Source organism: Emydura macquarii, unplaced genomic scaffold, assembly GCF_026122565.2.
Source record: "Emydura macquarii macquarii isolate MOO-44397 ecotype Brisbane River unplaced genomic scaffold, CSIRO-AGI_Emac_v2 contig_320, whole genome shotgun sequence".
NCBI classification, from domain to species: Eukaryota; Metazoa; Chordata; order Testudines; family Chelidae; genus Emydura; species Emydura macquarii.
The window spans coordinates 11,091,043-11,108,469 of record NW_027130457.1 but is presented as its reverse complement, the minus strand read 5'-3'; the positions used below and the strand labels follow the sequence as shown (position 1 = coordinate 11,108,469).

The 17,427-nt window shown below is 44.8% G+C and overlaps 1 protein-coding gene across 1 annotated transcript in view; it reads left to right on the top strand.

Annotated features, from left to right (window-relative positions):
• The first annotated feature begins 7,089 nt into the window (after positions 1 to 7,089).
• MARCHF6 (membrane associated ring-CH-type finger 6) overlaps positions 7,090 to 17,427 on the top strand; it is a 107,738-nt gene continuing 97,400 nt past the window's right edge. Inside the window, exon 1 of the mRNA XM_067529437.1 lies at positions 7,090 to 7,122. Coding sequence (XP_067385538.1) covers positions 7,104 to 7,122 — 19 coding nt within the window. The 5' untranslated portion in view covers positions 7,090 to 7,103. The remainder of the gene's footprint in view (positions 7,123 to 17,427) is intronic.

Sequence of the window (17,427 nt, the reverse complement as noted above, 5' to 3'; positions counted from 1 at the left end):
CATGAATTACACTGCAGAAGAACACCAGCAGATTCTTTAGTCCCAGACTTACGCCCAGAAATGTGCATCTTGTACTACCAGCACACTACAGAACAATGCACGCTCATATAAAGTCTGTCATTTCATCAATGGAAAATGATATGCATTAGCCTTGTTATCCCTAGTGGAGTTTCGCGCACACTTTAATCCAAACACACTGGTTAGATAAAAACAAAATAAGTTTATTAATTACAGAAATATAGATTTAACGGATTACAAGTAATGAGGCATACAAGTCAGAATTGGTTATAAAGAAAATAAAAAGATAAATTGCAAGCTAAAAGCCTAACTTAATGAGCTAAATTAACTTCAAGCAAAAGGATTTTCTCACCAAAAGCTTACACTGAAAAGCCTCCCAGCCAGGACTCCCCACTCCCAAGTTCAGTTCTTTGAGAGTTCTTGATGTCAGGAGCAGAGATGAAGGAGGAGAGTGAGGTCAAGCATTTTTCTCACCTCTTTATAATTCAATTTCTTGTGCTATAAAAATTCTTGCTGAGTCATGGTGATAAACAGCCTCTTGTGGATGTGAGGTTTGAACCGTCTTTGTGATGAAATGGAAATTTCTTGCTCATGCCTTTCCCCTGCCAGAGAATGATTGCTTAGCTAAGTGATAGCCCACTTTACTTTGTTGATATCTGTCTGAGGGTGTCAGTGTGTCTGTCTCTGAAGAACTGGTTTGGGCCTGTCTTTCTACTCTGGAACATGTTACAGCAATATTATACAATAGAAACATAACTCTGTATACAATGGTGATACACATATTTTACCAGGTAATAATGTTCAGCGGATTATGAGTTTTCAAATGATACCTCACAAGGCATAGTTTGTACAAAATTTGTGAACATAGTGGAACATAGTGCATTGATCCAAAAGATGCCCACACATACAACATTGTGTATCACATTGAGTGCTACACCAAGAATGTATGTAATGTGTTGCATCAAAAAGGAAAAGCAACAGAAACAAATACTGATTTTACTACTGCAAAGCTGTGCAACTCAGCTGGAGTTCATATCTTGCAACTAGAAGCACTCGTTTTATTTATAGTAACCTGTAAACATTTAAAAAATTAATCAGGTGTCATGTTCTGAGCAGTAACTTATAACACCATACTGTCAGTCAAGGACCACAATTTACCTTTGTGAGAGTTGCATGTCTGACATGCCTGTGTTAAAGTATGATTTTAAAAAGTTGGTTTAAAAACATTTTCTTGAATATATATCTACATAATTGCTCCAGGTTTGTCATGTTTGGTACCATTGTGTTTGTGAGAGGAAGGGATTTTGAATGATACCCAACTTGACTAATTTCCGACAATATTGTATTATCAAAATTTCCACCAACTGGAGGACCTGGACTTGGGAGCCAGGGAGACAGCGAGTATGCTGCCAGACCACAGAGGGTAATACCACTGACATTTGGATACCGTTGAAATTTGAGTCTGTAGATTTTTACAAATCACATAACACCTCCCTTACCTTTCTATCACTAACTTCCCAAGGGAATGAGATTTTACTACGTTATTCTCCCAGACTATTCCCTCTGTCCACGTGGCCCTTGGCCCTTCGCTGCCTGCATGCTGGTTGAGAAATGCACACACACAAGGGCACAATGATTGTTCCTTAATAATCTGTTGTATAACTTCTGGCAAATGCATAATAATGGGTCATGGGAAATGAATAAAATAATTGATTTATAGCTGTGTCTTGTTCAGGGACCATTTCAGGGTGGAGTGGAATGGGGCTGGGCTTAAAATCAGGAATATAGCAATAGCAAGAGGGGATCTTGGAAGGGAGAGTGGAGGTATATTATAATTTACCTGACTTGGGTTCTGGCTCCTGCCATTGTTCAGGTTTCTCCTCAGCTTTATCAGGGTGTCTTCCTCAACTGGCTCCTCTGGGCAGAAGTGCAGAATCACATGCTTCTCATTCTCTGGGTCTTTTGTGACATGCTTTGCAGTCCCCACAGCCTCCTCACCCTGGCTTTCATCAGCATCCCATTGGACAATAAGACCAGTGGAGTTGAGGAGGGGGCCGTAAGTCCCTTCAGGCTCTATGCTGGGCGTCCTCGACAGCATCAGTCCAGCTCATCATAGAAAGGGTATGTATGATGACAAGCCCTCCTGGAGTGACAGTTTGAGTCTTTTGTCCGCTTGGACAGGAGACTCAGGTGCTGTGGGCTGGAGGCTAGTGAATGACCACTGTCTCCAGCCTCTGAAATTTTCCAGGTCAGGTGAATGTTCCTGCTGCTCTGGGCAAAGCTGCAGGGGACAATGTACTCCAGCCACACATTAATCACCACCCGGGTGTGGTCGGCAAGCCAGGCAGCTGCTCTCAGAACAGGATCTGTGTTCATCTGTACTGATCAAAAGAGGAAACTGTTTTGATGTGGTCAGCGCAGCTTGCTACTACCAGTAATGTCAGGGGGTCAGGGAACTTTATAGTTTGGGGAAGGGTCAGGTAGAAAAGGCTTTAGTGCATTGTGGGAATGGGGTTGAAGGACTATTGAAATTCAAGACCTGGTACATACCACTTGCCCTTATCCATATAGCACACTGGCATGGGTACAGAGATATACCACAGCCTGAAGCATGTACTTATCCACAAACCTTAGGCGTGCTAGGTTACTCACCATGTACTCACTTTCACACATGTGCTTCTGGGGCTTAAATATAGGCAATAGGAGTAGTGTCCCTAGGGGTGCTCCGCTCTAGGTATGCATGCACCTCATGAGCCTCAGATCAGAGATTGTAGGTAGCAGTGCCCATTCAGCCCATGCATGTGCTCTGTATCATGGCCATACAGAGCTTGTGCAGGTCAGCCACCCTCAGTCCCTTTCCAACCACTTGGCCTGAGACAGAGCCTCAGCAGGGTCCAAGCTGAGCTTACCTCAACTGTATTTCACAGAGGGAAGGGGTTTTATTCCAGGTACTTCCTGGTTCCCAAAAAGAATGGCGGATGGAGATCCATTCTAGATCTAAAATTACTCAACAGATTTGTAAAGATTCAGAAGTCCAAGATGGTAGCTCTTGCAGCAATAATTCCATCAGTGGACCAAGGGGATTGGTCCTCAGCCTTTGATCTACAAGATGCTTATTTCCATATAGCAATTCAATCCTCCCACAGAAGGTTCCTACGCTTCACTCTGTGTCAAGAGCATTTTCAATACAGGTTGCTCCCCTTCGGTCTCTCCCCCGCACACAGAGTGTTCTCAAAAGTTCTCTCAGTGGTGGCTGCTCATCTCTGCAGACAAGGAATTCTGATATTACCATACCTCAATGATTGGATGCTCGGGGAATGCACCTACAACGACGCCTCACTGGCCACTCAGAGGACCATAGACCTATTTCTCAGACTGGCGCTACAATTAAACATCCAAAAGTCCTCCTTAACCCCAGGGCAGTGTTTGGAGTTCATAGGAGTTCCTTCGATGCAGTAGCTTCCAAAGCATACCTCTCTTTGCACAGGTTCACAACCCTAGCCAATTTAGTCACTACAGTCCAGTTCAGTCCCCAGACATCGGCCAGAAATTGTCTCCAGCTGCTGAGACATATGGCAGCTGGTATTTTTGTGACCAGCCATGCAAGACTTCACTTACGTTGCCTCCAGGGGTGGCTCAGAAGTAATTATTCGCCAAGCAAACAGTTTGAAGAAATTACACTCAATGCCCTCTGTCATGAAAAAGTCCTTTGACTGGTGGAAGGACCATCATAATATTTGCACGGTGTCCCCTTTACTTAATCATTTCCTACATCAGTAATAACAGAGGCATCCCTACTGGGATAGGGAGCCATCTGGACGCTCACACTGCTCAAGGCAACGTGGTCTCCTCTCAAATCCACTCTACATATCAACTTGCTCGAAGTCAGAGCAGTCAGAAATGCCTGTCTCTATTTCCTTCCACTGATGAGGGGCAAATACATGAAGTTCATAACAGACAATGTCATGCATGTTTTATATCAACTATCAAGGGGGAGTGAGATCACTCTCCCTCTGCAACAAAACAGTGAGACTCTGGAATTAGTGCGTTCAAAATCAGATTATCTCAGCAGCTTATCTTCCAGCTGTGCAAAACATCACAGCAGATGCCCTCAGCAAGGCACTGCTCAGAGGATGATGAATGGGAGATAGAGTCCATTACATTCCACCACATATTTCAATGTTGAGGCGTCCCACAGATAGACCTGTTCTCCACAGCCAAGAACAAGAAATCCGACCAGTTCTGCTCGAGAGGTGGACTGGGATTCCACTCCCCCTGGGAGATGTCTTTCTCCTTCGCTGGAGTTCAAGGCTGCTGTATGCATTCCCCCCAACACCCTTGATATCCAAAGTGTAAATCAAGATAAGGAAAGACAAGGCCAGGGTTATTCTAATAGTTTCGACATGGCCAAGACAAACATGTTTTCTTTACTTCACTCAGCTCGCTGTTTGTTAACTGATCTCCCTCCAGACCATCCTCCATCTTCTCTGTCTGGATGCCGGTCAAATTCTTCAACCTCACCTCAAGGCATGGTTGATCAACAGTTCTCAGGGTTAGAAACAACCTGCTCTGAGGATGTATGGAGAGTGATATTACATAGTAGGAAACAATCCACTTGTAAAACCTAACTGCAAAACTGGATGAGATTCAGTCACTGGTGTGACCTAAGACATCTTTTACCTGCATCCTCTCTGCTGTTAGATATACTAGATTACATCCTAGAGCTAATAATGTTGGGGTTGTCCCTAAGCTCTGTTAAAGTTCACTTGACAGCTATTATAGCCTTTTGTCCTATATTGGAGGGTTTTCTGTGTTTGCGCATCCTGCAGCAATGAGATTTCTATAGGGACTGGGAAACCTCTTTCCACAAGTCAGATTCCCTACCCCAGTTTGGGACCTCAGTTTGGTACTTAGATGCCTTATGAGGCCTCCCTTTAAACTTATGGCTACCTGCTGCCTTCTAAACTTGTCTATGACAACTGCCTTTCTTGTAACCATTACTTCCGCTCAAAGAGTTGGAAAGATATGGGCTCTGATGGCATATTTCCCCTTCACAGTATTTTTTAAGGATAAGGTCATGTTGCAACTTTCCCCCAAGTTTTTACCAAAAGTATCCACATACTGCCACATAAACCAACCTATCCACCTTCCAGTTTTCTTTCCTAAAGCACACTTAGATAAGGAAGATGTGACATTACATACATTCAATATCAGAAGGGCATTAGCCTTTTACCTAGACAGGACTAAACCCTTTAGAAAATCTCGCAGATTATTTCTTTCCTTTGTGGACAGAACTAAGGGATCTCCAATTTCCAAGCAAAGACTTTCTAAGTAGATATCTGGCTGCATTGCCTATTGCTATCAATTTCATGACCTTCAACCTCCTTCTAGAGTATTAACTCACTCTTCAGTAGCCTTTCTTAAGAATGTTGCTGTCATAGAAATATGTGGAGCTGCATTCTGGACCTCCATTTACCTTTTCTGAACACTATGCAGTTACTTAGGCCTCTGCTTTTGATGTGATGTTTGGTTCTACTATACTGTCTACTGTCTTCAATCTTGGACTTGACTCCAAAGCCCCACCCCTCTGTAAAGAGTACTGCTTGGTGATTACCTAGAGTGGAGTATCCAGAATGACACTACTCAAAGAAGAAGTGAAGATTAATCACCCTGTGCAATAACTGTGTTCCTTTGAGATGTGTCCCCCCACTACCTGCTCTCCTCCCCTCTGCTTCAGAGTTCTATGCCATGGAGTTTTGCGGCAGAGAAGCAATTGAGGACAGTTCACCCATGCAACTCTATACAGACACAGTGCAGAGCACGAGGCTGCATGAGCACTGCTACCTAAAATCTCTGATCTGAGGCACATGGGGCATATGTGTATCTCGAGTGGAGTATCCATGGGGACACACATTTTGAAGAACCATTTACTGCACAGGATGAGTAGTCTTCTCTTATTGCACAATCACATGCTTGGACACATGCACAGTTACTAGTGTATTTGCATCTAAAAGGTTGGCTACTTTAGTTGTCCATGCAGTGTTTCACTGGGTCTACAGAATGTTGTTTCTGCTAGTACTTTGTTCATTTCATGCTCTCTGAATTTTAGTTGTTGTCAAGACCAACAGTGTATCTACCTGGGTCACAAAGTATGATGTATGGATTTGATTTAAACTCCTAAAACTGTTTTTATTCCACATGGGACATCATCAAGTGTCCAATATTCCAAGTCTTTTATGATGCAAAGGGATTACAAGGTGTGTATGTGTGAGGATGCTGTGTGAATGTGTCTTTGCATGTTCTTAGGTATCTGTGTGTATTTGTACTATGCATGTGTATATGTGTGGTATCCATATTTGTGTTTCTGTGTTTGTCTTCATCTGTGCATGTATGTACTTATCTGTGACTGTGCATATGGCATATGTACACTCTTATGTGAGTGTGTGCATGCATGTGTCCCCATGCTTCTTTGTGTATGTTTGTGTGCATCCATGTGTGCATCCATGTGTGCACGTGTGTGTGTGCTGCTGCTGTTTATGCATCTGTCTACGTATTGATCATTGTGACTGCGAAGAAGAGTGTGTGTGAGCACCTGTATCAGTGCTTGTTCATTTGTGTCTGTTTGTGTGCGTGTGCACATTTCTCTCTTCGTGTGGAAGGGAACATGCAGCTCCCTTTTTTTTACCTTTTGGAAATGCTTGTGTAGTCTGCCATGCCAATACATTCTGTTAGAACTGAATCGAGTGTGCATGTGCACGTGCCGCAGGGGCGTGTGTAGGTGTGAGTGTTGCTCTGTGTGTGCCTATCACTGTAGCCTATGGACACGCAGTTTTGTTGCAGACACCTGGAATTACAGTCATTCTCTCTCACACAAGGCCATTCCCCACACAGGCTCTCGCCTCCCGGTCCCGCCCCTCTCTGGGTCAAGAGAGCCAGGGGCCGCCGGGGGGCGCTCGAGGCGAGTGCGGCGCTCTAGCTCCGGCTGCCTCTATGGTGCTCGCTCCGCGAACCCCGCGGCCCCTCCCCCCGCAGTCACACCATCCGCCCCCCGGCCGCGGCGCCGCCCGCTGCGTCAGCCAGACAAGATGGAGACCGCCGAGGAAGGTAAGGCGCTCGCCTGGCCCCGGCCGGGCTCCTCTCCGCGTCATCCCCGGGTGCGGAGGCCCAGGCGGGGAGGGGCCCCGGGGTTGTTTACGCTCGGGAGGGGCCTCCCCCAACCGCCGCGCGGGCGGGGCTGCAGGTGCCGCCGCCGCTGGGCGCGGTCGAGGCGGGGGTCGGACCGTGCCGTTGTGCGCGGGGGGGGTCGGGGCGGTGCGTGCTGGGGGGAGGGGGCGGCGCGCGCGCGTTTGTGTGTGTCTGTCTGTCTGTCTGTTATGTAACGTCTGCGGGCGGCGGGTGCGGACCGGCCGCGCGCCCCTCGGCTGCTGTCGCGTGGGGAGGCGGGTGCGGAGCCAGCGCCGGGGGCTGCAGGCGGCGGGAGGGAAGGAGGGAGGCGCGGCGCGGCTCCCGCCGGGCGGGGCGGGGGGCTCTGGCCTGGCCTGGCCTGGCCTGGCCGGCCGGGTTTTGTGATGCCCAACCCCCAGGTGCGCCCAGGTCCGCACTGGGCAGCGCAGCCGCTGCTGGTATCCAAAGTGCGCTCGGCCCGTGTGTGTGGCGGAGGAGAAGCTGGGGTGCGGGTGCAGGGGGCAGCTTTCCGCTGGCGGAGAGGGGAATGGGTAAGAGGGTGTCCCCTGGAAATCGTTTCGTTCATATTCTTTCACATTTCACCCAGTCTCTGCCTCCCCACCTCCCCTAATATCTGCTGGTGGGGCAAGGTCCTTGATGCACCTTAACCTACTTCTGTAAATCGTGCGGTCATTGAGCTGGTGATAAGTGGGGGGGGCATTCATTCCCTGTGCTCTGCTTTTGGTAACAGTTTCATGCATTGTGTGTAATTCTTAAAAGCGAAGGGTGATGTAGAAAGTCTGTTTTAAATAAAAGTCTTCTGTAATGTTGTCAACAACGTACGAGGTGGCAGATCCCTGTTCAGGTCCCTTTTCCTCAGCGGGCAGAAGGGGGGAATGGAACTGGTAGTTTCCCCATGTCCTTAATGAGTACTCTAACCCTTGGGCTGAAGGTAATAAGGGAAGGGTCCTCCTTGACTGTTTTGTCTGGAGTTAAGCAGCCTCTGAGTGTACCTACTAGATCCGGCCCTGTAGGCATAAGAGCAGAGATTCTGGATCAGACCAGTGGCCCCACTAGCCCAGTATCCTGTCTTCTGACAGTGGCCAGTATCAGATGCTTCGGAGGGAGTGAACAGAAAATGGTAATTTGCCGAGGGATACATCTGCCTGTCATCCAGTCTCTGCTTCTGGCAATCAGAGGTTTAGGGATGGCCAGGGTATAGGCTTACATCCCTGACCACCATGGCTAATAGCCATTAATGGACCTATTCTACATGAATTTATGTAATTTGTTTTTTTTTAACCCAGTTTTGGCCTTCTCAACATCCCCTGGCAAAGAGTTCCACAGGTTGAGTGTTGTGTGAAGAAGTAATTCCTCACACTTGTTTTAGATCTACTGCCTATTAATTTCATTGGGTGATCCATTTGTTCTTATGTTTTGAGAATCAGTAAATAACTCTTCCCTATTCACTAAAACCATTCATGATTTTATAGACTTCTATCATGTCTTCCCTTAATCATCTCTCTTCTAAATTGAATAATCTGTCTTTTTAAATTTTTCCTCTTGTGGAAGCTGTTCCATACCCCTAATAATTTTTATTGCTCTTCTCTGCACCATTTCCATTTCTAATGTATCTTTTGAGATGCAGCGTCCAGAACTGCATGTAGTATTCTAGGTGTGAGTGTACCATGGATTTATATAGTAGCATTGTTATTTTCTGACTTATCTATCCCTTTTCTAATGGTTTCTAACATTCTGTTAGCTTTCCTGTCTGCCACTGCACATTGAGTAGATGATTTTAGAGAACTATCCATATTGACTCCAAGATCTTTTTTTAATGATAACAGCTAATTTAGAAACAATCATATTGTATATATAATTGACATTATTTTTTCCAATGTTCATTACTTCACAGTTATCAACACTGAGTTTCATCTGCCATTTTGGTGCCCAGTCACCCAATTTTGTGAGATCCCTTTGTATTTCTTGAGAGTCAGCTTTGGACTTGCCTAATTTAGTATCTGTGAACTTTGCCACCTTTCTGTTCACCCCCCTTTTCTAGCTCATTTTTGAAGGTTTAAAAGCACAGGTCCTGGTACAGATTCTTGGGGGACCCCGCTACTTATCCCCTTCTGTTGTGAAAATTGACAATTTATTTCTGCACTTTGTTTCCTGTCTTTTAACCAGTTACTGATCTATGAGGTGACCTTCCCTCTTATCCCATGACTGCTTACTTTGCTTAAGAGCCTTTGGTGTGGGAGCTTGTCGAAGGTTTTCTGAAAGTCCAGTTTCACTATATCCTCTGGTCACCCTTGTCCATATGTTGTTGACCCCCACAAAGAATTCTAATGGATTGATGAGACATTATTCCCCTTTACAAAAGCTGTGTTAACTCTTCCCCAACATATTGTGTCATCTGTCTGATAATTCTGATCTTTACTATAGTTTCAACTAATTTGCCTGGTACTGAAGTTAGACTTTTACCAGGCCTGTAATTGCCAGGATTGCCTCTTGAGCCTTTTTTTAAAATTGGGTTTACCATTGGCTATCCTCCAGTCATCTGGTACAGAGGTTAATTTAAGCGATGCGTTGCATACCACAGTTAGTATAATAGTTCTGCAATTTCATATTTGAGTGAATACCATCTGGTCCTGATGACTTTTTGAGGTTTAATTTATTAGTTTGTTTTAAAACCTCTTCTGTTGACCCCTTAATTTGGGATAGTTCCTTAGACTTGTCACCTAAAAAGAGTGGTTCAAGTGTGGGAATCTCTGTTGCATCTTCTGCGGTGAATGCAATGCAAAGAATTTGTTTAGTTCCCACAGTGGTCTTGTCTTCCTTGCGTGTTTCTTTAGCACCCTGATTATCCAGTGGTCCCACTGATTTTTTGGGCAGGCTTCCTGCTGCTGTTGAAAAAAAATGTTCAGTTTAGTTTTTGAATTTTTAAAGTAAAAAAATCAGTTAAATCACTGGTGAGGGTTTGAGTTTTGAAGTTGTGAAAAAGCATCATAAAGATGACCTGTAGCAAATTAAAAAAAACCCCGCAGTTATGTGTTGAAAACTGTACAAAAATCAGGACAAGAGGCACTAGTTTTTATTTTTCTTCATGGAGGTTGGTACCTACTTACCGCATACTGGGCATCACTCTTTATTCCTAGCCTTATTCAGTGATGTTGACAGCACGAAGGTTGTCAGAAGTAGGTCCAACACTGGTTAAGCTACACTCATAGTACTTGGATCTGGAGAAAGGGCACATAATGTCCAGCACCATTTGAGAAAACCTTGGTTAAGACTTGCCTGGAACAAATTTCATTTGTCATTGTTTTCTGAAAGGGTGTTGATCATTACAAGCCATGTTGTAAACTTGCAGTGTGGGTCTGAATCCGTTGCTGATACCTGTTGTCAGCAATGAGTAATTTTTCTAGCATGGACTAGGTCGGTCTGGCTAGTTCTGTAGTACATTGAGAATCATTAAGGCTGTTCTAGCCTCTGGAATCCTGTTTGTGGGATATGTCTGGCACATCTTTTGAATGTTGATATGTTACTTGGAGCTTTATTTGCCCTCAAACACTACAGTTGCATTGAAGGACTATCAAAAACACTTAGATTTTGCCCTCTTCCTGAAAGTTAGGACTTCGGCTCTCATACCCAACATCTATCTTTCCTATCACTTTGGGAAGACTTCAGTATCTTACAGAAGTAACTCATCAACAACTACAGAGGCTGTTAGTATCATGGGTGTGGGGAGACTAGCCAGGCTTCTTTTCACTGCCCTGCAAAGTCTTCAGGTGTACATGGCCCAAGTAGCCCCCTTTTGCCCAGAAGCACCTAAATAGTGCCTTTACAGCCTCAGGCATCCTTATAATGGCTTCATTTCTGGACTCGGAGCTGTTTTCTGGGCGTGGGAGGCTGACTGGGGGTGGGTAGGATGTGGAGAAGGGGGATGATATAGGGGTCAGATAATGAGCAGACCCGAGTGACAGCTTTGCAACCCCATAACACAGTGGCATCAGAACATATGGTCCATAAATGAGCAATAGACTTGCTGCTCAGTAGCATCTGACACATTTAGGGATCCACCTCTGTTAACTGGGTAGCAGCAGAGTGTGTCAGAAACCTCAGAAGCATTGGTTGCCTTCCTGCTTCACCTGACGGGGGTGTGAGGCTAGAATAGGGTCTGTTGTCTGAGGGACTCGGGATAGTTTGTTTTGGGGAGGTGGGAAGCTATTAGTGCTTGCAATGGAGTATAGCTTCCTGAGGATAACATAAGCAGCAAGCCAAGGATAACTAATTCTGAGAGGAGAATGTGTAAATGTTAAAGGAGCTGAGGGGATACTCTTGATAGAGGATTTTTGAAAAATTGAAATAGTTCAGATTATTGTTAGCCTGTGAGAATGTATGATGATACTGTTACCCTTGTCTTAACTGTTGTTACAAATGCTGTTTTTGTCTTAATTTAGGTCCCAAACCTGGAAACATTCATATAAGTGGTTCCACTGAGGGGATTTCTCACGTACATAATGTTAATCATGTGTGTAAATATTTACAGGCTTGGGACCTTAGATTGTAAGCTCCATGTACACCTGTGTTGTAGCATGCTGAGATGCAATCATGTTTGAGGTCTAAGAGCACTACTGTAATATTTGCAATAACATTAATTTTAAATTTAACAATATTTAAACTTTATAACACTTACCAGTGACTTTTTCTCACTCAACCATGGAGAATGGATGAATGACTTTTTCATGTCTTAATTTACTCTTACAGTTATCAGCTTGCCCATTGTGTATATGTTGAAATATAATAGCTTATAAGTCTTTAAAGGCTGGTTTAAAACTATAATTAGCATTCTGTGATTATACCCTCTTTAAACACATGCTGTTAAGGTCACCCTAATTGACTATATTATATCACTATAAAATTCTGTCAAAACTCCATCACCCCATGACCATAGCCATATGCATATCTTTTATAGAGGACATTTGAAAGGCTAAAATGTTCATGTATAACAAATTCCAGTTTGTGCTGGTGAAGAATACTCCTTTGCTTTGCAATTAAATTTTAACTCATAGGTAAAATCTTAATCTCCAATTCTAGGCATCAGGATGCCAAAGAGAGATCTCTCTAATTAGGGAAATAGTAGACTGAGGTGTTGTATGTCGAGAAAAATAGTTAGGCAGTCTGGCTTTAACAACTTTTTTCAAGGTAAAGAGCTATATACAACATAAATTTCCCTGCACATTGCATGTAAACAGGGGAAGATGAGAACTGTATTCACAAATAGAGAACTACACCTGTTACATAGCCAGAACTCATTTTGAATGTTGCAATGTGTAGGCAATAAGTGTAACTAATTCCAGGCGGCTGCCCTCAGGAGACAGAATAGATTGAAGCTGGCTGTTGCCTTTACAGTCTGTGTTATGTTGGGCAAATGTTTGTGTATATATTTGGATTTCTACAATAATAAAAAGCACCTATCTAAAAGTTCTCAACACCCCCTGACTCCAGTTACAGAAACTTATTTTGATAGCTAGAAGTAAAATTCCTTACAAAAACACAGAATTCCACTCCCCATCCATCCTCATAGACATAACTTCATCTTTTACAGCAACTTGCACAAATTCATGTGCTTTGCAGCATGCTCTTCAGAGAACGTATTACCTCCAGCCTCCTTTCCTTCAAATCAAAGGAGATACAGATCAAGCATCTTGATTGATCAAAGCTGGTCAAGTATGGTGTGGTGGGGATATGTGGTCTCTCCAGGGGGAATATCTGAAGTAATTTAGGGCTTTATAGGTGAAAACCAGCACCTTAAATGCTATCCAGAAGAGAATAGGCCACTAGTACAGATATGATACTTCAGGGAAGTAACACTTAATAAGCAAGCTGTGTAAAATGTGGCAGCTTAAGTTTCTGAATTGATTTAAGGTATATCCCTATGTAGAGTGCATTGCAGTAATCCGGTCTTCAGGCAACAAAGATATGGATTATTATTTTAAGGTACAAGCCCCAACACTAGGGTCCCATTGTACTACTAGGCCCTATACAAATTGTACGCTTTTTGGTGCACGGACTGTTCCTTACTGACTAAATAGGTAAGTCAGATATAGCATGTGAGGGTAGAGAGAGGTGAAGTGACTTGCTCATGGTCCCACAGTGGGTCAGAGGAATAAAACCCCGGTCTCCTGACTTTCAGCTGAGTGTCCAATACCTCAGACAGTGGTGCCTCACTTATGGGTTATTTTAGCAGGGCTGCATCTGAAAAAAAGTAATGTTCTCCCAGCCAGATGTAGTTGGTTAAAAGAACTTCTGGATTCTGCTTCTATGTTTTCATTCAGCCACAACTGAGGTTAAAACACAACAACCAGGCTGCATGCCCATGGAATAAATGGCAGACAAATGTCCTTAATCAGCAGTGGACATCCGCTTCACTATATCATTTGGCTACTTCCCCTAACCTACCAACATTATTTCAATTTTATGTGGATTGAGCTTCAGTCACCTAGCTTTGATCTATGTCCCAATCTCACCCCAGCATTGGACTAGGTATTCAACAACACTGGTTGGATTGGGTGAATAAAAAGCTGGATGTCATCTATATATTAAAGTATTACCTCAGAACCTTTTTAGGCTGTCTACACAGCAATGAGAGTCTTGGGTTAGTGGGACTTGAGTCAGCTGACCCATGTCAGGGAACCCTGAGCTGAAGTGTCTACATTGCATTTTAACCCTAGGTTAAGGATTTTCTGACCTGTGCTCCAACCTAGGGTTCTTGCATCCACACTGCAGTGTACAGGCCTGTGTCAAAGTAACCATACCCCAGAATGCCTAGTTGCCTCCTGCCCCCAGTGTCAACACTTTAGCCCTGGGAACATAGTGCATTGTGGGAAAATGTTCTACATTCATGGACAGGCTGGGACACTATTCCCACTGAATGACATTGACATAAATGGTGGTATGTCCTGGAGAGGAGGGAGACCTGGCTCATTTTTGGCAGGGGGCAGAGCTTGGGTGGGGGTTTTCTTTATTGCTGTGTAATGTAAGTCAGAATGACATGATGAAAATAAATTTCTGGTTGGGGGTTAGCACAATGGCTTTGTGAAATGGTTTTATTGAATCGGTCTCCACTGAAAACCCTGGAGGCTCTCTGACTGTGAGCTTGTGCAAACTGCAGGTTACTTGCCCTTCAGGAGGAACACACTTAGTGGGACATACACTGCCTCAGAGTCACTGTTTAAAGTCTTCTGCTCCTGGCTCAGCTCAACACTGGTACAGAAGCAGCTCCCAGTGTTCTGCTGCTGGTGCTTTCTTACTCCCATTTTTCTAACATGTCTCCAGAAGCAGCCAACAGGTGTCTCACTGGTTTGCCTAATAATCAAGGTTTTCCGTTCTTAGCAGTCCCCCTATGGGCCGCAGAAGTAGATACTTCCTTCCCTGCTCCATTCTGGCCAGGATGTGTGGCCCCTGCCCACATGACCCGGCTGGGCGATTGCTGCTTTCCTCCCAAAGATCCTGTCCCTTAAAGCGCACACATACTACCATGGCTGTGGAGTGGTGAAGTGTATCGCCAGGGCTTGGGGGTGCAGTGTGCTCTAGCACCCCCTGGTGATCCCTTATCCCTGCCCCCACTGCACGCTGGACGGCTGCAGAGAAATTTTGGAGCTGACTCCCTTTCACTGCCCTGTCAGTGCATGCACCTGGGTGCCCCTACACAGGCAGCCCCAGGGAGGGCAGTGGGAGCCCAGAGGAAAGCTCCAGAGAGTGGAGCAGGGACCAAACACTGCCCTGCAGGAATAGGGTTGCTAATTTTGGTTGGAGGTATTCTGGGAGGTTTCATCATATGACACAATCTTTAATTAAAGATTAATCTTTAATTCTTGGAGACTCCAGCACAATCCTGGAAGGTTGGCCACCCTAGGCAGTGAGGGGGAGCAGCAGAGCTTTTGTCTCAGCCCGGCCTGGGGAGGAATGAACCCTAGCATCCAGATGGCCAGGAGTCACCTCCTGTCTGGCACATTAACGGCACCTGCTGCAGGCAAGTGCTGCACAGCAGCAGTGAGGACGAGCAAGAGTTTGCGGAAGGAGCAGGAAGGGCGAGCATGTTTGGCCAGGCAGTAATGGTGCTTTCTGCCAGCTGTGCTGACTGCCTGGAGTGCTGTTACTCTGCCACCAGGAAGTGTGGGATACATCCGGAGGACTTCTAGGACCTGAGTCAAGCCAGGGCCACTTGTACACAGGTAGGTAATAGGGCTCGGACCCTAGGTCCTGGCTTGACTCCAGCTCAAACCCTCCAGCCATGTAAGGTCCTGGGACCCTGGGTCCGAGCCCGAGATTAGTACAATTCCAGTGTGGACTCAAGAGGGTTTGCCTGGGCTCAGACTGGGCTTATGTTACTGTATAGAGATATCTTTAGTGGCACCCCTATGCTCATTGAACAGGAATGGGAGACGAAGGAACCCTCTAGAACAGTGGTTCCCAACCTTTTTGGCTCGAGGGCCACAAATATCATTTGTACAACCCTGAAGAGCCACTAGTTTATCAACACATAAAAAATGTATTGATGTATACACCATTAAGGACTACAAATCACTACAGATTTAAAATAAACATTTTGATGATACTGTGCTCATTTTTACATTCACTGTTTTACACCTAGAAATTACTCACAGTATGTCACACACTCACAGACAAAGCACTAGTGTAGATGAGTGACTGTCACAACACACTGACTCATGTGGCCTGGCAGCTAAGTCATGGTGGGTAAGTGCAGGCTAAACTGGAAGGCACTGATTTTTAGAGTCCTGCCCCTCCTCAAGCATGGTGGGTCCTGGCTGCCTCCTTGCTGATCTCCCGTCCCCCTGGCTGCAGCAGGGAAGCTGCAAGTGTCCTGTAGCCCCATGCACTCCACCTGGGTCCTGAGGTAGTGGCTCCTTTCTTCACCCAGGGGGATGGGAGATCAGTGCTCTGATCTCCAGCAGGGCTCCAGCAGGGACCCCAGCTCCTAGGGACCCAGGCAGAGCGCTTTGCCGTGTTCCCTGCTACAACTAGAGGGACGGGAGCGCTGATCTCTCATCTCCTTGGCTGCAGCAAGGACCCTGCAGCAGTCTTGTAGTCCCATGGCAATGTGCTCCGTCTGGGTCCTTAGGCAGCAGCTCCCTTCTGCAGCTGGCGGGAGGCAGCGATGAGCCACCAGTGGCCCATGGGTTGGGAACCCCTGCTCTAGAACATCTTAGCAGTGATCACAGGGAGGAGGAGCAATTGTTCTACACCATCTTCTGGGAACACGTAGTAAGAAAGTAATGCTTACCTACCTAAGAGCAACTCCCATTGCTGTCCACTGATGAGTGTATAGTGATAATCCTCCTGGGTAATGGTGATAGTGATAAGTTCTTTTTATTAACCTATGTGTTATGAGTTAATGAAACTAACTGAGGCAAATTCAATGCTAACCACATCAATTCTGTAATATTACTGTTGCTGCATTCAGAATGTTTCTGGACTTATTTAATTTTAGCTTTTAGTCCATGTAAATGGGCCCAGAGACCTGATTGTCATAGGTACTAAGTTACTCCTCCTTATCTTATCTCCCAAATTACTTACATTCTTACATCTAGTCTCTGAAAACTGAACTTGAGATGTACTGCCTTAGCCTCATACACAGAGGCTGGCGTGAGTACACGCTTTTTGAGATCTGTGGACGAAAACAGCTATGTAAGAGTATTATTGCTTCTGACTTTTAGAGAAAGTAAAACATTATCCGTTTGAATTCCTGCTGAGCACAAAAATATATGAACATAAGCAAAGGTGGCACTTTCTTGATTCTTTGACACAGGTGTTTAATACAAGGCATGGTGTTGATGTTTTCACATGGATGACTTTTGGATAGGATAATGACTCTTAAGTAAATAAAATATTTTATTTAAGGCTTCCATCTATATTTGTTGTATTTAGGTAGCTATCAAGAGCACCTAGAGTTGGGATAGGCTACGTGTCTACTCTTATAAATAGAAATAACATTTTTTTTTTTGTCTTCAGAAAATCTCCCACAGCTATGTTAATTCAGGAGAAAGCAGATGATTGGGTTATAGAACATGAGGCAGAAATTATTCCACTCTCCTGTAGCACCTGAAACCTATATTGCTTCTATTAGGTAGAAGTTGTGTCCACTTGATCAAGTATACCTTTCAGCTTTTGTCACTTTAAAGTAGTGTTTTGGTTTTTTTTTTTTAAATTTATTTTTTATTG